Source organism: Marmota flaviventris, chromosome 5 (genome assembly GCF_047511675.1).
Source record: "Marmota flaviventris isolate mMarFla1 chromosome 5, mMarFla1.hap1, whole genome shotgun sequence".
Classification (NCBI taxonomy): domain Eukaryota; kingdom Metazoa; phylum Chordata; class Mammalia; order Rodentia; family Sciuridae; genus Marmota; species Marmota flaviventris.
The window spans coordinates 161,591,154-161,615,296 of NC_092502.1; the positions used below are offsets into that span (position 1 = coordinate 161,591,154).

The following is a 24,143-nucleotide window of genomic DNA, read 5'->3' on the forward strand; positions in this document are numbered from 1 at the left end:
TAAGTGAGAGAAGTCATATATAATAGCCATGCACTGTATGATTCCATTTATGAGAAATGCCCAGAGTAGGCAAAGTCACAGAGACAGAGAGCAATTTAGTGGTTAGCAGAGGCTGAGACTCTGACTGCTAATGTATGAAGTTTGTCTTTGGGATGATGAAAGCATCTGGAACTGGATAGTGGTGACAATTGCAAAACTTTGTGAATATACTGACAAAACCACTGAGTTGTACATTTTCAAAGGGTGAAACTTACATGCGAATTGTGTCTCGATTTCAGAAGAAAAGCCAAGAGGAGGAAGGCCTCATGCATCCACAGGCCATTTGTAAATAAATTAGTGGGAGTAATACTAAGGAACCCCCCCCCCCCAAGTATTCCAGCCACAGATCATATGTATGCATGTCTAGTGGCGTCCTTGGTGCTGGTTGGATGGCTGGGACACTGTTGTCCCCTCTGGCACTCTCCAGTAGCTTAGTGGACGAGTAATTAGTGAGGTTGTCACTCTTGGAGAGGCGCCTTGCCCAGCTCTCCTGGTGTCCACACCCAGGACCAAGATCGTCCCCAGCTGCCAGCCTCAGATCGGGGGGAGGGGCTCCTTCACCTTCTGCTCTGTTCCAGTCAACCTGGTAGCCAACAGGGAGTCCTGGTGTGTGTATGGACGTCAGAAGGCGCCAGGGTTTTAACTTATGAAGTTGACTGAGTGGTGGCACAGAGAGGGAAAAGACACAGAAGAGAACATGGGGGATCTTTATTACTTAGGCTTTCAGAGCAGGGGTCTCCATGCCACACAGGGCCATACAAGGAAGCACCAGTGTCCTCAGGAGGCAGAAAGGAGGAAGGAGGAGGGAGTCCAGGCCAGACCCTCCATCGCATTTCCTTGGAAAAGATGGGGAAGGGCTCAGGACTGGCCACTTGGAATAATTCTGGGTCTCTGGCCTATGGGGGTGACTTCTAGTGGCAGGCTCCCTGGGCCTCTGGTGATTCTGAATTCTGTTTTCAGTTATTTCCAACGGTTACTTTCTCCCAAATAAACTCCTCCCTCAAATTCAAGGCCCTGAAAGGTGGACGGTGTTAAGCATCCAAGGCCTTATTTTTCTAAGCCCAGTCCTGGACCATTCATGGACGTTGGGGCCTGAAAACACCGATGCAAAGCACAAGAAAGATGCAGAGGGCAAGGGGTGCGAGGTCGTAAAGGTCCATCTGTAATTGATTTCTCAGATACTTAGAGATAAACCAGTCAGAATCCCTTAAGAAACAACGTCAGGAAAGGGTGGTCTGTCAGGGTGTAGGGGATGGGGGTCACATGCCTTGGGAAGGTCCAGCCATTGTGGAATGAGTCATGCTAAAAGGAAGTGAATGTGTGGAGGGTCCATCACACAGGAGGCCGGCCAGGGCCTGGTGGATGGGACTGGGGAGTGGTGGGCAGTCTGGGAAAAGCGTGCTGATGTTTAGGGTCCCCTTTCCTGCCATTCCCCTTGCCGTGTCTCCTCACAGCCAATGTGGCCTAAGTGGGTTGGTAGATTAATTTATTTAGTGTCTTTTCATGTTCTTGTTGGCCATCTGTATATCTTCTTTGGAGAAAAGTGTAAAGCAATTCTTTGGCCATTTTTACTTGGATCAAATAACCTTTTAAATGTCCTTTTACTGTCAATCTGTACAAGTTTTATTTATAAATATATAATATATATGTATATACTCTGTATGTTAGATCCTGTCTTACCCTGGGTTGTTATGACACAATGCACATACTCTTTGACTTGGGATGGTGTTAGGCCATAATTTCATACAGCTCCTGTTTCCTATTAAAGCACTGAGTATCTCATGTATTTTTTCTTTAAATTCTGTCCTGAAGGTGCAAAACAGAATGGCTATATAGGTATCGTTTTATATCATTGTAAAGTTGAAAAATGATAAGCCAAATCATTGTAAGTTAGGATCGTCTGTACCTTAGACTGGGACATTCTGAAATGAAGACCTTCATGGTTTGGAGTTCTGCAGTCTGGGAAGTTCACCATCAAGGAGCACACCTGGCCCTCTCACGTTCTCTTCCTCCAGTGATGGGCCTTGCTCCTCCTCCTGGAGGCCCGTCCTACCTCTACCCTTCCTGTTTCACTGAGGATGTGTCCCTGTCTCACCCCATGGCCCATTCTGCTGACAGCTTCTTGATGATGCAGTCCTGTTCCCTTAGACTCCACTCTAGCCCTGCCTCCAGGGCTTCAGTGAGAAGGTGTCCTTGATACTTAGCCCCTTTCCCATCGTCCTCCCTTCCAGTTGCACTAGAGAAGTGCTCATGTGGAGGTACCAGCTGGAGAGTCTAGCCTCCCTGCAGACCCCAGCGCCCAGTCTGAGGACTGGCTCCTCTTTCCACACCTTAACCTTAACACATGCCTTCCACCCTCGTTCCTGCATGCTTTTGGGTTGGATGCCTTTTGTTTCACATTTGCAAAACTTATTCCCACAGTTAGTGAGAAAGCAGCTCCAGGACGGGGACTGGCTCCTTGTAACTTCATAGCACCTTGCTGCAAACACAATGGGGAAGAAGGACCTAGTGATGAACTGGGGTGAATGGATTTAGCCACATGCCTATTAGACGTTATTAGCTAACCCGACCCCACAGTGTGACCAGGCATTTGCAAGTTTTACTGTCTCAAATGTCTTGGGGTGGGTAAAACTGGGTAAAAGGGAGAAAAACAAAGAGAAGCAGTGATCCAGGGAAATTGGCAGAGAGGTTTCTGGAATGAAAAGTTTCTTGGGGTTTGTGACCCTAGAAACCACATGCTTTGGGGACCTGGTGTTCAGGACAGAACTGCTGAGCCCTGAGGAATGTGTGCACACTCGCTCCAAGTGCAGCGATCTGAGAGCATCCACAAAGAATGTCTCATGTGACTGAAACCAGATCATGACCCCCAGGACGGAGATTCCTGGCACACAGTGGCTGAAGCTGGCTCCAGGCAGTGGTTTTCTTGTGTGCTTGAGTACCCGCCCGCACTAAGGGAGAGCCCGTGTTCAGATCTTCCTCCATGCCCACCGTGCACCCAGCCCTGGTTGGCAGCACATTATGGTTGAGGAGGAGAAAAGAAAAGGTATCTTCAACGATGAGCTATGAATAAATTACTACGAATATTAGTAACATACTTGTTTTCCATTGTCAGAAGACAGAGCTGAGGAGTGGTTAAGGAGATCTGAGATATGTGCATAGGGTTTCTTTTTAAAAGGGAATTAATCACCACTGAGTCATCACAACTTTATCCTAACAATATCTTGCATTTTATGGCTTTTTTGAGTGTTTTTGTGTCTTTGATCTGCTTTTTTTTTTTTTTAATTTTTTATTGTTGGCTGTTCAAAACATTACATAGTTCTTGATATATCATATTTCACACTTTGATTCAAGTGGGTTATGAGCTCCCATTTTTACCCCTTCAAGACGAAGCCAGCAGCTGCCTAGCAGGGGCCCTCTGCCTCACTGTGCTGGGCCTGCACACTGGCACCACTGGCCATTTGATTTCAACCTAGAGACTTAGGGTTTGCTAAATACCTTCACGATTGCTCTCTCGTTATCGAAGAAGTCTGGTTCAAACATACACATTAATTTATTCCTCAATAATTTATGACTTATTCCCTGATAACAGTAACTTACAAGAAGATCAGGGCCTCTCTGGATGAGAATCTTTGCCCTTCACTTGGCGCATGGCTCTCATGAGGAAGTCCCTGTCCTTCCACCTTCAGCACACCTGCTGACCGAGAGTTTGTCCTGTGAGACCTCCTCTGGCTCAACCTCACGGCTCCCACAGAGGCTTCCTGAGGCCTGATGCTCCCCACCCTGGCTTCGGGGCTGGGCCGTGGAGCATTCTCTGTCTCTTTCCTGTAAGCTGAGGAGAAATCCTCAGCAAGTCAGCCTTCACTGAGTCCTAAAGCAAAAAATGTCTCACCCCTCTCCCAAGCCAAAGGCCCGGGGGCTTGTGCAGCATGGCTGATGGTCCTTGTGCCAGCTGACTTTCTGGCCACTGGTGCTCTTCTGAGACAAGGCTCTGTCCCCATCTAAACCACTTCCCCTGCTAGGAGTAACGCAGTCGGGTCTAGGGTGTTCAGACCCAAGGTTCAAGCTAGGCAGTTCTTGTGTGAATGGAAGGAGGGGTGTGTTTGGGAGTCTTCAATGTACAGGGGTGACAGAAGGTGGGAGGGATGGGTGACAGGAGTGGAGCTGGGAGGGAGCTGGACAGAGGACACACTCAGATCTAAGGTGAGCTGGTGATTTCGCCAGGACTCCCAGGGAAGCAGCCCTCGGGGACCAGAGTGAGAGAGCCTGAGGCTGAGGCCATGTGGAGCTTGTGGGCCAGGGCGCTGTGGGCATGGCGGAGAACGTCCAGGGAAGCCCTTGCACAGGGGTGAGGACAGCTGCTGAGAGAAAGAGCCAGGCAGAGTCAGGCTGGGGCCTTGTTTCCCTACACCTTTGGCTCAGTTGGAACGAAACAGTCAAAATATTAAGGGGAGCTTAGCTTCAGAAGTCCCCCCCGTTGCTGTGGTAAAAACTCGGAAAGCAGGTTGAAATCCTCCAGGGTGCTTTGGAGAAAGTGTTCCTCTACCTCAGGACTGGGAAATGACCCCGTCCTCCACAAAGACCTTAAACCCCAGGTCATAGGTGTTCGGCTTCTGTAGCCCCTAAAATAGAGCTTGACTGGAGGCCTACCAGGTCATGCCACAGCAAATGCCCGTGGGGACATTGTCCAGGCTCTCTGCCCATGTACCTGGTCTCCACCTCATCTCAGCAGTTTTCCCCAAGACAAAGCTTCCTCCTGGAGCTGGGAGCAGTGACCATGAGATAGGAACTGGTGGGACCTGCCACAGGGCTGGAGACCCTGGACGTGAACATCCATTTCCAGACAGAAAAGCCATCCACATGAAGGGTGTGACGAGTCTTAGTAATTCTGTCCTGCTGTGGAGGAGCACCGGAGGGGCAGTGAAGCCAGATTTAAAATTAGGTAGTCAGTGTAGTTAGGTAAATCGGGTCTAATATCGAGTGAAATCTAAAATGGAGGCCATGCTGACCATGATTCCGGGAACGCAGGACGACTCATGGAATGTTAATGAAGTCCCGGAAAGGCCCTAGGCCAAAGCCCACCCCAAAGAAATGTTAATGGAGCCCAGGAAACAGCCCCCAACAGATTCGGAGATAGCCCATCCCAGAGAAGTGATAAGCCCATCCCAAAAAGTGATAATTAAGTCCTTCCTGCCCGTTTGGCCCACCTGTGTCCTAACCCTTCCCCCTTGCATTCCACCACCAAACCTATAAAAAGGGGAACACATTTGCCTGCCAACGGATTCCACCTTTTGGGTCCCCTTCTTCCTCCGGGAGAAGTCTTTTCTGCTGTCCTTTAATAAACTTGTAATTTCTACTCTGACCTTGCCTCGACGTGCTTTTCTGGTGTTATTCTTCAACATCGGGGAAGCAAGGACTCGTCACCGGCCAACAGCGGTAACAGCAGGACGGTACTGAGAGGTCCTGAACATTCACCTGCCATGGCCTTCTGTTCCTTCACCATTGGCTATGGTGAGAGTGAAACTCAACTACTTTGCCAGCCATGGTGGTGCATACCTGTAATACCAGCAGCCCACAAGGCTGAGGCAGGAGGATTTCAAGCTTAAAGCCAGCCTCAGCAACTTAGCAAGGCCCTAAACAATTTGGTGAAAATCTGTCTCAAAATAAAAAAAAAATAAAAATAAGGCTGGGGATGTGATTCAGTGACTATGCCCCCTTGGGTTCAATTCTCAGTATCCAAAATCAATCAACTGATCAATAAAACTACTGTGTGTGTGTGTGTAAGTGTGTGTGCGTGCGTGTGTGTGTGTGTGTGTGTGTGTTTGTTTTCAAATTACACATGCTCTTTCTTGATGAAACTTCCAATAATGAATGGTTACACCTAGGACCTTGAGATCTACTTGACCACAAATTTATAAAAATAGCACAAGGTTTTTTTCTCTTCTTAACATCTGTTCTAACGTCATTTAAAATTTCCAAGAGCTGGGAGAGGCATAGATGATTACACAGCCCTCATTTTAAAACATGGAAAAAAGAATAAGAAAATACTGTGAGAGAAGAGAGACAAAGACACGCACATACCCTGGGAGGCTTCAACACAGAACTTTGTCTCCCCACAGTTCTGGAGTGAGAGGTCCCAGGTCAAGGGCCCAGCAGGGTTGGTTTAGGTGAGGTCCCTCTTCCTGGCTTGTAAATGCCACCTTCTCACTGTGCCCTCACGTGGCCTTTTCCCTGTCTGTGTACACAGGGGGATCTCTGGGTCTTTTCCTCTTCCTACAAGGACAGTGGTCCTGCTGGATTAGGGCTCCACCCTGTGACTTCATTTAACCCCTTTAAAAGCTCTGGACACATTGGAAGTCAGGGCTTCAGCGTGGGAGCTTGGGGATGTGGTCCACAACAGGAAGTGATACAGGAGGAGAGTCTAGGGTGCCCAGGGGTGAGGAAGTGAGCTTGGGGCTGTGAAAACGTGACAGTACAGCACGTCCTAGAACCACTACACTCACCAAAGACAGGAAGCAGATAGACCCGAGGGGGTCCACATGCCCTGGGAGGAGGCCTGCTCCAGGTAGGACCCCTCTGCCACCCTCAAATGCTCCCGGGAAGGTACGGCTTTCAGCTTGCATGAGCACTGGGAGCTAACGGCACACCCCTGCACCATCATGAACCAGAGGAAATGGTCCTACAGGGGGATTATGGAGACAGACCTGGCCTTCCATTTGTCCTGGTGATCTAGAGCCTGTTGTTTGTGGGGGAGATCAGCGGGCTGTTCTTGGCCTTGGGAAGAAGATGGTGACAGCCAGATGAGCCAGCAAAGCAGATCAGACAGGCTCTGCCCAGCCCTCCCATGCTCTAGCCTGCCCCCTCTGCCATGGGCTCCTGGCCCGCTCTTGCTAGATGGTGGGGGGACGCAGGTGCTGCTGGCACTCTCCAGGCTTGGGATTCGCTCTTGTGATTTCAGACCCACCACAGATCCTTTGTGGTTTTCAGCCTCCTGCTGGGGCATCTGCCACAGGGCCAGCCATCCACAGCCCTGAGATCAGAGAATAAATCCCCATCATGAAGTCATGGTCCCCTGGCGGCAGCTGTGAGCACTGGGAAGCTCCTCTGTGACATCCAGACCCCAGAAGGGAGCCAGGCCACTGTCAGTGTGATGGCAGGATGTGAGCATGGGTACGACTCCTGCTGGAGGCCACTGGCAGGAGGATCTCAAAGTCGCGTTTGATCCCCTTCTTCGCCAAGGGGGCAAGTTGTCCTGGACTCTACCCACCTGGCCTGTCCACGTATCAGAGGTGGTTTCTGCTCTGTCCATGACCTGCAGTATGAATGTGGTTGTATAAGGCTTTCAAAAGGCATCACCAAAATCATCCTTAAAAATTCTCCAGAACTCTGTGTGTCTGGCTTCTGACAGCAGAACTTCCTCTTCGTCAACACCACGTGAGCCTCAGTCCTGTTCTTAAGGCTGGGGTGTGACTTTAAGTGAAGAATTGACTGCATAATAGTAAGTGAGAGGGAAGCACTAGCATCTAGCATCCTATACTCTTGGAGGAACCTGGAAGAGTGAAGTGCTTTTTATAAATAACAAATCCAACAGCCAGGGAGGTGAATTGACTTACATAAGGTCACATGGGTAGCTAATATAACATACCTGTTCACTGTACACCCCAAGGGAAGGGACCCTGCCTTATTTAGCTTGGAACTGACCACCCTGCACATGTGATTGATGGTATCACTCTTCTGCAGTTTTCATTCCTTCTTGGCACAGGGCCTTATATATCCCACCATGCCACCGACCACACAGGACTTGACCATGTCCTGTGTTCAGCCAGTGGGGTGTGGGTGCAAGCCACAGTGTGCCCACAGTAGGCAGAGGCATTGAGAGGCAGCCTGCATTTCTAGTAATTTCTTACTGTTTTTCCTGGGTCAGTGGAACAGGAAGTCCTGGATAGGAGCCATCCTTCCACTTGGATTCAGGGCTGAAGAAAAGGCAGAGAACAGAACCAAAGTCATGTGAGTCAACATGAGACAGGAAAGAGATAACCTTCATGGCTGCATGCCATGGGATCTGGAGGTTATCATCATCACAGGGACCACGCTGACTGAGAGAAGGTCTGACTACAGTGTCCCTGAGATTTTCTCCAGCTCCAAGAGACCACAGGACTCCATCCTCCTGAAGGAAGTGAAAAGCAGATATGGGGCCATGATACACTCCTTGCGCCTGAGGGACAGGGACAAGAAGCGTGGAGAGGTGCCTAGTACCAGAGTCAGAGTTGAGCCTGGGAATCTGGCCTCCCTGCCAGGGGAGACTCAGCAGACCCCGGGAGGTCCCTGCATGCCCGGAGGCAGAGGCGTGAGCACCCAGCACTTAATGAGGCTCCAGGCTGAGGTGGTGGTTTGGTTTTCCAGAAGCTGCTGCTCAGAATGACAAAGCCCAGCAGCACAGCAGGTTTGGGGTGGGCTGGGGTGAGCTCTGACCTAGGAAGGCCCCAGAGGGAGTGCTGGGCTGTGCTGGGGGTGCTTCCCTTTCTGAAGTCTCCCGTAGACCTTCCTCGTCAGGGTTGCTGGGAGCCAGGAATTTAGGCAGGGAGATTTTGCAGAGTTGCAGGGAGACAGATGGGCAGACGGCAGACTGGGAGGCAGGGCTGCTACTGCCAGCTCTGGGGTGTCTGTCTGTGCTGCTTCCTCCTCCTCCCACAGCTTTGTTCTGCCCACGCCTGGCTCAGCAGGGAATTCCTGGGGGCTGGTTCCTGGAGCACTGGGATGGCCCCCACCCTGCCCTCGGGCTCCAGGGAGCAGCACCTGGCAAGGTTCCTGGGGGCCCAGGCAGAGAAGGACAAAGGCTGTCTGTGATTCCCTTGTGGCCTCTGAAAGCAACTGAGAAACAAGCAGGGAAAATCCCCGTGAAGAGGTGAATCCCAGGTCTCAAAGCCAGAGTCCAGTGTCAGCCCCTGCAGGTGCCCGGGCCCTGTGCCGGTCATGAAGACGCCTCCCAGCTCTCCACCAGCCTGGCCCCATGACACTTGGAGATCGGGGCAGTGCACAGCACACCAGGATTCCTCAGGATCGGGTCACCAGAACCAGAGAGCCACTTCCTGGGAGCTGCCATTTCTGGGAGTATGTGGCTGAGGCTGAGGCTGAGGCTGAGAGACTGAGGCTGAGGCTGAGAGACTGAGGCTGAGTGCAGTGAGAAAGAAACGGGGTGAAGAACAGTGACCGGGGACCCACCTGTGCTGGGAGCTCAGGGCATTTCACACGGGGGTGTGGGTGGTGGATCATCCTGCCCTCCACTCATCCCCGGGGCGTCCATAAGTTTTGTACCTAGAACTTTTCCAGCCCAAATTGCTGAGACTACATTAGGAACAAACAAGGACAGGAAAACAGAAAATCCTCAAGCCTGGTCACTCTGCATGAACAGAGGCTCCCTGAGGACAGATATTTCCGAGCCCTGAAGTGGGGGGCAGAGCAGGGCCCAGCATGTGGTTCCCAGGAGCTCTCCAGGTGTCTGGACACCACTGGGAGGGCTGGGTGGGTCCACCTCACTCTGGCTGGGGTGGGAGGGGCTGCGCTGGCTACCGCTGAGGGAGGGCAGCCAGCAGAGAGGCTGCCATGGGGGGCTCAGGCCTGTCCATCAGGAGGGTCCACGTGGAGGTGAGGGTACTTGCTCCTTGGTCCAACCCAGCTGTGCCCCGGCTGACTGGCAGCCGGTGAGTGATGTGGCACGCAGTGCTGTCGACTGCTCCTGTGGCTGAGCACGAGTGGGGCTGCAGCAGGTGCAGGCTCTGGGTGGGCCTGGCAGGTCTGAACCAGAGCCCCTCCTCCTCCTTGTCAGGATGTGAGCTGGAGGGGCCCCGCCCAGGTGAGGGGGATTCACCGGTACTGGTCAGTCCCACAGCCCCCTCAAGCCTTGGCCCTGGGCAGCCCTTGGCCCTCCCTCGACTGCCCAGCACCTTCCCCGGATGGGCACAGATGCCCGCTACGCCTTCCTCCGACTGCTTGTGATTTCTTCCATTTTAAGCACCTGATCAAAGCTTCCCCTCTCTGACCCATCATTTCCCTTCTGAGCAGAAGCAAATCTCTTCCTTTGCCTGTCCCTGACCCTGTCCTCTGGGGCCTGATCAGCCTTGAACTGCATCAATATGTGGCTGTGCATTTTCTCTCTGACAGAGATAGATGGGGTCCCTGGGTAGGGACCACATCTGGGCCGCTCTTGCCCCCTCTCAGCTCCACCCAGCAGGTGTCTGATGAGGAGCTACTGAGAACAGTAAGCATGGACACTGGAAGTCCTCTCTGTGCAGAGGCCTAGAGACCCGCTGAGTGCCTTGGAGAATCAACAGGTCCCTGGTGCTGGCGTTTTGGCGGTGAAATAGGTGGCCCCTTTTCTCCTAGCACCCCTCAGAGACGTTTTTCCTGGTGTGTGATTCTAGGGAGAGCCACATTTGTTTCCTGTCCTGATTTCCTCTCTGTGAAATGGGATGAGGGCCATCTCCTCCCGTGCTCAGGCCCAGCTACGGGTGGTGTGGGCTGAGCGAATGCAGGTTTTCTGTGAACCAGGCAGGCTCTCCAGGGGCCTGGGGCCGACCCCGTGGAGCTGCTCGTCAGCAGTTGACACTCTGAGGGGCCAGGGTCGCCTCAACCACGGGGCAGCAGTGGCTTCCTGTGGGCTGGTTACATCCAACCGTGGGGACTACAGTGGATGAGTTCATGTGTCAGCTTGGACAGACTCCGTGACAGACACCAGACTAGACGCTGTCAGGGCATTTTGTAGATGCGATTAGGGTAAGTCAGTAGACTTTGAGGAAAGCCTATCTCCCTCCACTCCATGGGTGGGCCTCAGTCTCATCAGATGAGCCCTTAGACACCAGCACTGAGGTCTCACTAAGAAGGGATTCTGTCCCAAGCTGGCACCATGGGGACCCTGCCCAAGTATGCAGCCCGCTCGCTGTCTCATGGAGGCAGACCCAGGAAGGCCACATCCACTCAGCCTTAAATGTCCAGCTTTGCAGTCCTCTGTATGGTTTCAGGGTATCCAGGCTCCACAATTAGGCAAGCCAGTTCCTTAACCCATCACCCCACTTTTCTCTGTATGTCCTATTGGTTCTGCTTCTTTGGAGAATGCTGATTGGCAAGCAGGGGTCGCAGGGTCAGGACACCTTTCCCACTGGACATGGCACCAAACCTCCATTGCCGGAGGCCACCGTCACCCCTGCAGCCTCTGCCTCACGGAAGCATCTCTCCTGGTCTAGTCCAGCCCTTTCTGAAACCCTCCAGCCCTGCTCCTCCCTCTGTGAGGCTCACTTTCCAGTATCTCCTGCCAGCCCTCCATCTGGGAAGCAAAGCTCACGGAGAGTCACAGTGCCACTCAGGGGCTTTCCGTACAATATAAAATTTATTATAAAACTTCGGCAAATATAAATATCCAGATGCCCATTCAGAACGGAGCCACACCATAGGAGGGGAGCCAGAATTAAGCACCAATGAGGATAGGGAGACGGTGGAGGCCCACGGTGCAGCCGGCCTTCCTCCTCGACCTGTTCCACAGAAACAACCAAACTCACAGAATGAATTTGAAAACCCCACGACACACAAAATCAGACCGCAAGGCTTCCGGTTATGATCACACAGACTGCTCCGCAGACATCTCTCATGGCAGGAACCCCTAATGCCGGGAGAGTCAGATCTTGCTGTAACCTGTTCATCCAATCCATCATTTAAACCAGAAAAGCACTAAGAAACAGGTTCGAATAGGAAACCTCGCTGGTAAGTAACTGAGAAAGATAAAACAGTAAGTAGGAAGGTCTCTCCTCCAGCGCCTGCGTCTGAAGGGGAAGAGGCCCTTGAGCAGGGATTTCCCTCTTTGGGTTCACAAGCAATGTCCAGATCAGGGGCCTGGGAGCACCTGAGGGATGACCTAAACTCCCATGGCCACTGGGGTAGGAGGGGGAGCCTGGGCAGAGCCAGGGAGCTCCACAGCACCTGCCCCTCCAACCCTGAGCGCAGAGGGGCCTCTGAGGTGAGGCGGGAAGCTGGTATGTTAGTGCACTTTTCTTATTTCACAGCCTCTCCTTCATTTTACAAAGCACCAATCGTTTAGTGTTCAGCATGGTCAGCTCTGCCTGTCTTTGGACTGATTTAGCTGGAATGTAAATGTGGTTGAGCACTGCTTCTCCTGCTTCACAGTGTGGGCCCTCCTGCCTGATATGCCAGAGATTAGCCCAAAGGGCCCCACAGGTCACCCCAACAGGAGACCGTGCACTGCATGGGCACGGGTATGCATGTGCCTCACCCTGAAACACTTGTGCATGCACTCTGGGTCAAAGGGCCTAGCACTGTGTTCCCTGTTCCAGCTGAAGCTTCCTTGGAGGCATCCCACTGTGGACGGTACAGAGACTCTGTGCTGAGACTCCTCTGCTGCTCAGTGTCTTCTCTGCGTGGGGGCCGGTCCGACTCACAGGTTGGACTTGGAGCAAGTCTTGCAGCACTGCTTGCCGTAGAATTTGTGGCTGCACATCCCATGCTGAGGCACCAGGTGGCACCAGTGGAAGTAGTCTTTGCAGAAGGTGTCTAGAAACAAGCACACTCTACGTTAGCCAAGTGCACTGAGCACAGCATCGGCAGACCTCTGCTTGCTAAATAATGGCAGACTTATCATTGGAGGGCAGCTCTTCAGGTCTAACAGAAACCTGTAGAACTTCTACTTTTCCCAAGACCTGTGGGAGTTTCTGGAAAAATTTTGAGCTTCTTCTTGTGTTACATGCACCCACCCAATCACCCATCCTCCAAGATGATGGGTTCTCTAGGACTGAACACCAACTGCCTTCTTCTCTGGGTGAGCCCATTCCTTGTCCCCTGTTCCATTTGCTGTCAGAGGAACCATGGCAGATTGCCAGCTCTGCAGCTGCCTCAGGCACGGGTGGTGTTTTGAGACCATTAGAAGAAAGTGAGACCTTTGTGTAATGCAGGGTGAAAAGCTCCGTTAGTTAAATTTTTCTTCTTCAAGTATTGTAAATAGCCTTGCCAGAGTCAGGAATCATATGCCTTTTAAGGTCAGACTTACATCACAAACAGCTCTGTCTTTCTAAGGAGGCATGAAGATGGCAGAGGCCTGCTTCGTAACTATTTTATTGTAAAACTGGAGGACGAAGTGACAAAAAAGAAAGGGCATAATGGACAGAAGGCCCAACTCTGGATTTCTCCAGCCATGGGCACCCCCACTTCCACAGGCCTTCCAAGGAACTACTCCTGAAACCTGACACCCCCATCCCACATGAGGGGCTCCAGTGCTCACCTTTCTTCTCTGGGATGGTGCAGAAGTGAGTGTTGCAGGCCAGGGAGGACTCAGGCTTCTGGTGTGGTGAGCAGTCAGAGGCTGGCCGGCCCCCTGCCATGCACTGCACAGAACGCCTCTGCACACCTCCCCCACAGCTGGCTGAGCACTGCGAGAGCAACACAGAATGGTAACCAGGCTGCCAGGTCCCAGCACAGGGCTGGCATCACTGTGCCCACCCACCAAAGAAGGCAGCTGTTGCATGCCAGCACATCTTCAGTGAGGATGAGGGTCAATAAAAGGCATCTGAAGTGATGCTCAGCCCCAGTACAGACAAACTGCCCCTGCTCACCCCCTCTCCAAGAGTGCTTCATGCTGGGCACTGGGTTGGGCTCCTGCAGGAGATTTCTGAGCCAGCTGGTGACCCTTCCAGGTGCTCAGGTGGGAGGCAGCCCTGGTATGACTGGGGTCACTCAGGCTGGGGTTTCAACAGCTACAGCCCGAGGGAACTCCTGAGATCAGGCACTCTGGGGCAGAGTAAACTTGGTAAAAATAATTATACCAAATAATAACGGATATTCATGGATTGGCATGTTATCTCCTCAAATAGGCAATAGTGAGAAAAAAAATACCCTTAGGTTCCAACCTCCAAGAAGGTTACCCATGAGTTATTCTTTGATTACAGAACAAGAGGTTCCCCTTTTTGGTTTCTAATTAAGTATTTGAGAGAATATTGCTGATGTCAGACCCAGAAGCAGGGCAAAGGTACTTTCTTACCTGTTGGTTCTCCCCTAACTCTTAGGGCCTACACCAGCCCTGGCTACTGTGGAATGCAGGGTTCCTCTTCCTTCCCCTCCCAAGCATCCCCCTTGCCCAGGTGGTCTCCCTCTATGACTGTGGTTGCTGCCCAGGTCCTCGATTAACTTCAGGTATGGACAGAGGGGAAAGGTTATCATAAGCCTGGAATGTTCTTGGGGAGCCATTGATGGTCTGATGAACGCAGGAAATGGGTGCATTTCTGGTGATATCAGTTTTGCTCTCTGTGTCCGATGTAAAAGAACCAATCCTTCAGGGAATGTCCTCACTCAGCCACCCTTCAGGTGGTCCTCACTGGGAAAGGCTTCATGAGCCAGCTCCTGGTCACTGCTCCACCCCAGGTTCACCGGCTGCAGTGCCTGGGCGGTTCTGCCAGCTGCAGGGATCACTGCTCATTGTGCCTGGGCCTTCACATCCCAGGGCTCTGGGCAGGAGCAGAGAAGGAAGGGGTGTGCCCAGTAGATGATCCTTCATCAGCTGGCTGGGTGCACACACCACAAACTGTGAACTGGACCCATCCAAGATCCACTGGGGCAAAGAAATCAGGGGGTAAGTGACTAGAGAGGCAGCGGCACCTGGACCCATTGTGATTAATCCACCTCAAAAGGCCACTACACAAGTCTAGACTAAATCACGTACTTGGCGCTCCAACAAGGCTACCAGCTCGACAGTGTTAAGGGTTAAGCCATGAAAGAAGACCTGCAGAAGATGGCCCAGATCAGGGTTCAAAACTCCGGGTGTGTGGTGCCAAACTAAGTGGGTGCTTAGCTTGAGGGATAAGGCTGTGCAAATCTGGGGACATTCATGACCAACACTGCTCACCCAAACCTTGAAGACCACGTCCTGGAGTCCCGCTGCAGCCTGTCACAGCAGAGGCTGTGGGGGCTCTCCATGGCTGGCACCAGCCCACAGGAGCAGCCAACCTGAGGCCCAGCTTTCTTTGCCTCTCTAGGATCTGCTGCAATCAGCACTTTCAAAGTGACCTTAAGTCCCCTGGAAGAGCAACCAGGTGATGGAGCAAGTAAAACATCTTCCTGTACCCTCGGGAAGGTAGAGGTGGGAACACTGTGACTCTAAGCTGAAGCAGTCATTCGCTTTCTGCTCTCTGGTTAAGGCAGAGCAGGCCCTGGGCCTCTGTCTGGAGCATTTCTCGGAGGCTTAGCCCCTCACTTCAACGCCAGTTTCAGCAAAAGTCACCAATAATTCAGTTTTGATATATGTCCATGGTAAATGAACAAATAATGATACGGGCAGATTCATGTCTGGTTTCTGAATTATCAGGGTCACCCACGATAGAGCCAGACGTTTCCTGTTGCTTACAACATCTTTCTGAGCATTCTGTGGAAACACAGCTCTGCCTCTGTTCTGTGTTCTGCATGTCGGGGTTGCACCGAGGGCTTTGGGGCACGGATGTGCCGTGCTGAGATGGCCATTCCCAGGGTCTCATTGGGCATATCCACATCTGTTGGGGTCCACAACATATTCCATCCTTCAGGCTGAATTTCTTTCCTAATCAGCAGCTGGGGAAGAATTCTACTCTTGCTAAGGGTATTATGCCCACCTTAGCAATCAAGAGAGCTCTCCAGAGACTTTCATCAGTCATAAAATAATTAATATCTGGTTTGATTCATTTTTGTCATTGATTCTCTTACTCAACAAATATTAATCACTCATCTCTTCTGTACCAGGTATTATTCTAGGCGGCAGATACTCAGTGATGAACACAGCGACTGGCCCTGGCCTCAGGGTGCTTTAAAACCCAATTCTCCACATGTCTTTGGTGCAGCGGTGAACAGCTGGGACCTTGAGGTGGTGCTGACTCTTGGCCTCCCCACATGGCTGGATCGGAATCTGCACCAGGCTCTGATGATTCAGACACACAGTAAGTATGAGAAGCCTTGGTCTAGAACGGTTTAAAGTTCCCCAGGGAAAACATACTTGTGGGATAAACAGCCTCTAAATTCCTCAAAATTTGCATCTATCATGTAAACTGGAGGAACTAAGATGCAAAGCTCCAAACTCTGAAAATATTTTGAAAAGAATGTTTTGAATCAATAAAGACATTATTATACAAGGAGATGGAAGGGAAATAAGAGACTTGAAAATGTGTGTTCATTTCTCTCCAGGAAGGAAAAAAATGCAAGTTGTTTGTCAACAGCACTAACATGGTGGCTCAGATCTCAGCAGGGTGTTTAGAACTCCCATTCCAGACTGTCCGCTGAGTTGGGCAGCCTCTGGTTCCCAGGCAAACTCAGCTAAGAAGCACCTGGACCCCTTGACCACCAAGTGAACTCCAGGGGTGGAGACCTGTGGGCCAGGCAGGGACAGGAAGAGACCAGGAGGCCACGGTTAGACAAGACAAGACGGTGGGCAAGTCACTGAAACAGCACCACGGGGGAAAATAATGCTCAGTGAAAAGACAGTCTGGACCCTGGACCTGGAGGCTAAAGCTTTGGCTTCCTCCTCCAGCTTCATGAGACTCAACTGAGCCTCCTGCTGATGGCCCAGATAGGCCTCCATGCTGCTCAGTCACAGTGACCTGCTCATTCAACCCCCACCCAGGGCCAATTGTTGACTCCTTCCCCAGACCACAGTTCTCACTTTTGAATGTGCATGGAATCACCTGGAGGACCTGATAAATAGACTGCCGAGTCCCCAACAAAAACCTGAGCTTGGGCTGGTGTGGGAGGCTTCTGGGAGCCTGTATTCTAACAATGTCACTGTGGCTACAAGTGGGGACACGCTGGGGGAGCTGCTGCCCAGGTTTTCAGTTCCATTGCTGTGCTGTTCCCTTTTATACTTTTCAGAAATGACCTCAGCTACCTCTACCTCTAACAGAAAGGGTCCAAGGAGTCAAAGTGTTCTGACTGTGAATGCTGAACCAGATCACCCTTTAAAAAGATCGAGGCTCAAGATCATTGTATTGTCTTGAGCAACTAATTTAAAAAAAAAATAGTAGAAGACAGAATGAATAAATAAATAAATAAATAAATAAATAAATAAATAAATAAATAAATAAAAAGATCGAGGCTTTTTCCAAAGTGTGGCCTTTGCAAACGCCATCATCCCTTATTCTCAATGGGCTGCTTCTCACTCCGTCCAGTTGTAGCCTTGGAGAAGACCCTTGGCCCCTTATTCTAAATGAATCCTTCTATGCATAAAACTCCCCCCCAACACAGTACAGCCCCAAGTCCCAGCAGCTCTGCAGGATCAGTGTGGACATTCTTTAAGGTCCACTTCTCCTACTGGTATGGAGGCTCCCCAACAGGACTGGGCTGTTGATGGGTGAGCGCACCCTGGCCTGGTTGTGAGACGTGGTGGTGGGGTGAGGATACAGAGCAGGACCACCCTGCACTCCAGTGGGCTCTGCCAGGGATGGGCAGCATCTCACAGTGCTGGCACCTTCCTGCACCCAGAGAACCTCTCCTTGCCTCCCTTCCTGTTGTTCTCAACCCTGCCCAGCCTGAAGCCATTGCAGTGAGCCCAAGACTCCCAATTGCCAAGACTCTGTCCAGCTGGGAAGATGGGCAGAGATGTGGAAGAGTCACTGCAGTATCCAGGGGGACAGTCCTTCCCAGGCACCAGCAGTGAGCGTCTTCTGGCAGTTCCAGTATGGAGTCAGCTGCCTTGGGATGACATTTATTCCTCGGCTGGGAGACCACCTTGCTGATTATCAGAAAGACCACCTTGCTGTTATCAGAAAAATGCTGCAGATCCAGATTGGGTCTCATGAACCCACCCACTCCAGTGGGTCTAACATAAGACAGGTCCTGAGAACACATTATTCAAAATGGTGAAGAGCCCGATTCTCTTCTTTCTGAGAGTCTAAGACCCCGGAGTCTCCCGTGTCACTAGTGATCTGATGTCTGATTTTAGAGAGACCAGTGGCTCACTTTAGGAAACAACACAATGAGGTGAATGGGAAAGATGGTTACTCTCAGTCATTAGTAAAATAAATCAAAGAAAAGCAAATAATAATGTTTGCTTCTAGCACTTTTGTTGTTTTTAAATGAGAGAAGTACTTCTTTTCTAGGCCATTGAGCTTTGTGGAAAAATGCCAGTGGAACATGGTGACTGCCAGTCTCCAAGTGGCGCCTGATGTTCTGACTGCCCTACCCTGTCACTCATAGGACACATTGAGATCATGGGGCTTCTCGCATGGGATAGTTGTCCCCCAAGCACAGGGGACAGTGAATACCTAAGTACTTGCCCACTTCCGTGGGCCACAGGTTTCTGGCTTTCATCTCCCGCCTGTCGTGTCTCCACTGAGAGGTCCCCATTAAATTCTCCTTTGATGTGCCGTTTTCTGCTGGGCCTCCATGCATTCTCTGCCTTCAACTCTAGAGCTTCTTTGCACTGTAACTTGTCCCTCTGTTCCAGAGCCAAAATGCCAACTCGACTGAGAATGGAACCACGCAGGTCTCAGTGGCCTGACCCAGGGCAGCTTCTGGTGGCTTATGCTGCAAACCTGAGTTGAGGAGCTTTGGGCTGTAGCTGTGGTGCCAATTCAGTCCGTCACAAGCCCAGCTCCCTTGAACTCGGGAGGTGTACCACGGCCCGTCAGTGGTGGTGAGCTGTCCTCGCCCGGTCCTGGCCACATGGCAGCTGTGAGGACGAGGTGCGCGGGTGCCCTTGTTAGAGGTCGGCATTTGGCACTGCATGAGAGCCACAGTTACCAGGGTGCAAACCCAGCGCTCCGTCTGTGACATGGCTGCTCACTCCTCACAGTGCAGTGTGCTCCTCCGTCAGTCTGTGCACAGTCCTGGTAAAGGGCTCCCAGAGAGAGAGCTGGGGCCCCCACACACTCAGCAGGGCCACATTCATCTCTGTCATGTGGAGCGAGACACAGTCCAACAGGTGATCCCGCTCAAGCCGTTCCCAGACCAAACAGTGTGGGAACCACCTGACTAAGCCCACATGACTAAAATGATCTGGCCAGTGCTTCACCACGCCCACCGTAAAATGTGGGGATAAGCAACGCCATTAGATCTGCAGAAGCCCCACCAAGCAAACCAGGAACAAGGACTTTCAATTGCTACAAGAATAAGCCTGTCTGGTGGCAGAGCTCAGTGGTCACCGGCCATTCACTACACTGGCAACGTCCCAGTTTGAGGGCACAGCCATGGGTACAAGTGCTCACGGCAAGCGTAGCCCCTTGAGTTATCACCTTTCCCATAACAGCTGCAGTCTCCTAACAGTGGATGAGTCACAGTGGATGGAGACGTTAGTCTGCTGGTGGTAAAAAATCATATATTAGACGACCAGATGGGATTCTTCAGACTTGCAAAAACGATTGAAGATGTCCTTTTGGTTTTAGGTTTGGGTTTGAGTTAAATATTAGTAAACCTTGTTTTACTCTTTCTAAATGTGCTGGCCGGCTCCGTGCTGAGCAGTCGGGGTTAACAGCTGGGGTTGGGGGCGGGACTCACCTTAGGATCCTCAGTGTCCTTCCCTGGTGAGGACCAGACCTGGGCTCGTCATACCTGCATACCCACAGCATCAGTGGGGTGAAGTATGGCATCGTGTGGGGGGATTTTAAACTGCTATTATTCTAATGAGCTTTTATCTAATTCTGAAAATCATTCCATGATGGACGTAGTTGGTTCTGTTAAGATGTCTGTTTTCTTTGGGCTTCAGTAAAATAAAAACAAAGGGGTGTGTGTATGTGTGTGTGTGTGTGTGTGTGTGTGTGTGTGTGTGGTTTTTGTTTTAGGTACTGGGGATTGAAGTCAAGGGCTTTTAACTACAGTCACACCCCAGCCCTTTTTATATTTTAGAGACAGGGTCTCACTAAATTGCTGAGGTTGGCCTTGAACACACCATGGTTAGGATAAAGTCAACCTAAGGAGAGAACCAGGTTGGGGAGAGCCGGTCACTGCCAGGGAACCAGACCCTAGGCTGGCTAAGCATGTGAGACACAGTGGGTTGCTCAGCTCCAGGCTCTGTCCATTCTTGGACCTCACCCCTGGCCACCTGCTCAGTGAGCCCCTGACTCCATGGACACATATTTCCTTCCCAGGACGGGTTGTGTAGGCAAGTACCACCTGGCCTGTGGAGTGGGCTCCAGTGGCCTTGCCCAGTGGGTCCAATCACAATTCTTCAATCCTTCAAACATACTCAGATCAAATTGGTCACTGGAGTCTATGGGCCTGGCGACATGGCGCCTGGCGGGATGTGAACTGTGGGCAACTGTTGATGAGTCACTGGCTGCCCTCGGTTTGCTTTCTCCAGGAGCTCCCCTCACGCACCTGACATGCACATGTGCAGGGACAGCCTGGACCTCCCGACCCCAGCAGCCTGCTCTCCAGCTCAATCCTGGGAATCTGGGGGGACACACCGGCAGGCAAGCTGGCATTGTCTTTGGCTATCAGGGATGATGAGCTACGAGTGGGTCCCTTGGCAGAGCCTGCCACGCTGGCAGACAATGAAAATGAACCTCAAGACAAGGGCACCCCCTCCCCTGCGAGGAGTGGGCTCTCCAACAAGGCCTGAAGCAGCTGCCCCAGTGCACTCATTGGACTCGTTTCCCTGCAAATCCACCCACTCATCAAGCATTCCCTGAGCGTGGGCTGGGTGCAGTGCTAAGCACAATACAGCACGTGCACAGCATGTACATACATGGATATGTGCGCATGTGGTGTTCATACGTGTGCAAGTGCAGTACATAGAACATGTGTGTAAAACACCTAGCAGATGCTTCCACCTGTGACCTGTGGCTAAACATCGTCCCCTTGGTGATCTGCAGGGATCTCCCCTGTCTGGGCCTGCGGCAGCTGCATGAGGCTCCAGGTGGGAGGGGCGGGTACCTGGGATGCTCCAGACAGCAGTCTGTGCTGTGTCCACACTTCTTTTATCAGGCCTTGGGGGCTGGGGGGTGTGTGTGCACGCTTCCTCAAGGGGGCCGCACCCTCCCTGGGCGCCCTCCCTTACTGACGCTGGGAGCCAGGAGTAACACTCGCTGTGATGCAGGCTCCTGGGACAGGCCGGCACAAGGAGAGTGAGTGGACAAAGTGGGAGAAGGGTGCTTGGTCACTGTCCCAGCAGGTCCCCTTTGTGGGCAGTGGCAGGAGTTAGACCAGGGGAAGACCATTCTCTGGCACCAGGCACTGGAAAGACCATTTGGGAAATGTCTTGGAGAGAGACCTGAACCCTGGAAGGTGCTTCTGAAAGTGACGTGGCACAGATACCAGCCCGTGTTCCCTGGGATTGGGTGCTGGAATCCACAAGGGCACCAGCTGGGGCTGCAGGAAAGCCCTGGGTGGGGCGGCCTGATGCCCCTGTGCATCTGATAAACTTGGGACTTTACCTCGGGTATGTTGGAGCAAATGTACCTGACAAGCTTTGGGACACTGGCCAGGGACGGAGGTGTTTCTGTATGACAGGAGCCCATGGCTCACTCTGCTGCCAGCTGACCAGATAGTCACAAAAGGAAAATGTCCCTGAGCTGGACAGATGCGAGGCTAGACTGCTGGCCGGTGGAGCGGGGGTTGCATGCAGGACCCCGGCACCCATGGTCTGCGTCCTCCTGGCCTGTGGCAGGAATCCCAGCAGGCGGGAGAGGAGCTAAGCGTGGTTCCAGACAAGAGGGAATCCAGAAACCAAGGGCCTGGGAAGCAGGACCCCAGACCCAGAGAGAGCCGAGGCTGCTGGGAACCCAAGCAGGAAACAGGATGAGGGATGGGGTAGGACACAGTCTCGGCTGAGTTCTTCCTTAGAGTGGAGGACGTGTGGGAAGAGGAGGAGCATGGCATGAGAGAAACCCCGAGGGAAAACAGTGGGCACTCAGCAGAGGCCAGCCAGTTCCCAGCGCCCAGGCAGGCCACTGCATTCCCAGGGTGTCAATGGCCTCTCTACTTTTCATAGCCTCGTGGTTAAACTACAAACTGACAGCTGGTGACTTACTCCAGATCTCACATTTCTTCCCATTCACACCCCTCTCTGAGAAATCCTGCCCAGATATGACCAAAACCATTACATTTCTTTACACTTAATGGGACAGAAACTCAGAACAATACACGCAGGGCCTGTAGGGCTGAGTGACATTTGGAGTCCATCCTCAGAACGAAACGCCCAGGAAAGGGGCCACCTGCACATGCTGGAGAGAAAGGTCATGGGGTGGCCAGGTGGGCTTGGGCAACACACCTCTGCAGAGAGCCCCCCACACCTCCCACAGGCCACCAGACCCTGGGGCCGGGAGCTGTGCCACTCCCCCAACAGGATGCTCAGAGCCTCTTACCTGGGACCAGGGAGAGGCCACCCAGCCGCCCCGTGGGGGCCCTGCGGCAGCCTGTAGGGGGTGCGCAGGGCATGGGAACAGCGCACAGGGACGTGCCAGCTCCAGGTCGGGCTTTGGCACGTGCAAGCACTTCCTGGAGGCCAGCTCCCGGTACTTCCCCGAGACGTACTTCTCAGCACATTTTAGGAATCGTTTCTGGGTCCCCCTCTCACACGTCGCAGAGCACTGAAAGAGGAGGCAAAAGACGGCTTTTTTTTTTTCTCTTTTCACAATCAGCGGTTGTACTGTCTTCTCATGATATTAGCTTGAAAATTTATATGAATATAGACATTTAGTGGCAGTTATTGGGCCTTGGCATTCTGAAAGGCATGATGGATCCATCACTTTCACAAGGAGGATCTTGAGGTCACAGTGGTATCTGATCATAAGCAGGGGCAGGACAGTCAAGAACTACTATAGGAATAATTCTGAAGCTACTGTTTCACTGAAAGGTTAGAATATTGGGCTCTCACTGATTAAGAACTAGAGAGATTTTATACACAAAGAACATGAGATAAACGACACAGACCCACGGATTGATTCAGCCACCCAACTTCAGGCATGTTGTGGGTCCCTAAAGCAGAGACAGGTAGAAGCAGCCAAGGGCTCACAGATCTTCCCCAGAATACGGGGTGCTGCCCATGAAGACTGCAGCATGAATTGAGAGAGCAAGCACATCTCTGCTCCCTCCAAGGTATTCACCAAGCCTGGGCTGTCCCTGCCACCAGCAGCCTGAGGGCGCAGAGAGACCCTGGGCAAACAGCACATTGGGCAGAAGTCTGCAGCCGCCCGTCAGGCAAGAACAAGGCATGCTGCTTTCCCTCAGCCAGGCCCAGGGGCTCTAAGAGGAAGCCTGGTCCCCAGTGTTGGTGACTTGGGCTGGGGGACAGTGGGTGAAGCTGAGAAGCCCAAGGACCGCCAGGCTGAACTGCCATCAGGTGGCCTAAGCAGAGGGGGCCAGGTGGCAACACCTGCCCAGCTCTGACCTCACACCACCAACCTTCACCTTGCAGGTGTATCTTCTGTGTGTCCCGATGTCACAACAGAGATTGCACTGAAATCATCATCTAGGTTGTTTAGTGGACCATGCCTCAGAGAGAAGCTCTGGGGCGTGTGTGTGAGTGTGTGAGTGTGTGTAAGTGTGTGCAGGCACATATTCCATTTCTGGCCAAGGGTTTTCTGCCTAGACACAGCCCACAGCCTGCACAGCCCAAGCTGCTCGCTCCACCATTAAGCTCCCAGGGCATGCACAGCTGACGTATCTTTTCTCATGACGTAGGATTCTGGCCGGAGACACTTGCTCCTGTGCCTGGGTGAGAGAGAGCCAGGAGCTTCTCATTAGGAATGACCAGCTTGCTCCGGTGAGCGAGCATGACCTTTCTAGTTTCTAGCGGCAAACAGCAGGATTAAAGACCCTGCTCGGCGCTTTCCGTTCTGAACAAGGCATTTCTGAACTAGCATGGGGAAATGAGACACCGGGAGGGACCTGTGTCCGACCCCGAGGAGTGTGGGACAGGGACGGCTAGGAGCTTGTTGCCTGTCTGTGTGGACGTGCGGAGCTGCAGCCCGGGAGACGGAGACCCCTCGACACTCAGGCGGATGGGTGCTCATTTGGTGGGCTGCTGCTGCCATTCTGTGGGAAGGTATTTGAGGTCCTGTAGCCTCGCTTCGCCAAAGCAAGTCAAGAAGGCTTCCACACTCCAAAGCCATGCTTTTGCCGTGGTCCCACTGTGATGGTCTCTAGGGTGGCCCCTG

The 24,143-nt window shown here is 52.2% G+C and overlaps 1 protein-coding gene across 1 annotated transcript in view; it reads right to left on the reverse strand.

Annotated features, from left to right (window-relative positions):
- Positions 1–11,788: 11,788 nt before the first annotated feature.
- Positions 11,789–24,143, reverse strand: part of Adamts16 (ADAM metallopeptidase with thrombospondin type 1 motif 16) — a 122,601-nt gene continuing 110,246 nt past the window's right edge. The window contains exons 21-23 of the mRNA XM_027943926.2: positions 22,350–22,574; positions 13,319–13,466; positions 11,789–12,594 (exon numbers count right to left, since the gene is read on the reverse strand). Of these exons, the coding sequence (XP_027799727.2) occupies positions 12,479–12,594; positions 13,319–13,466; positions 22,350–22,574 (489 nt within the window). The 3' untranslated portion in view covers positions 11,789–12,478. The remainder of the gene's footprint in view (positions 12,595–13,318; positions 13,467–22,349; positions 22,575–24,143) is intronic.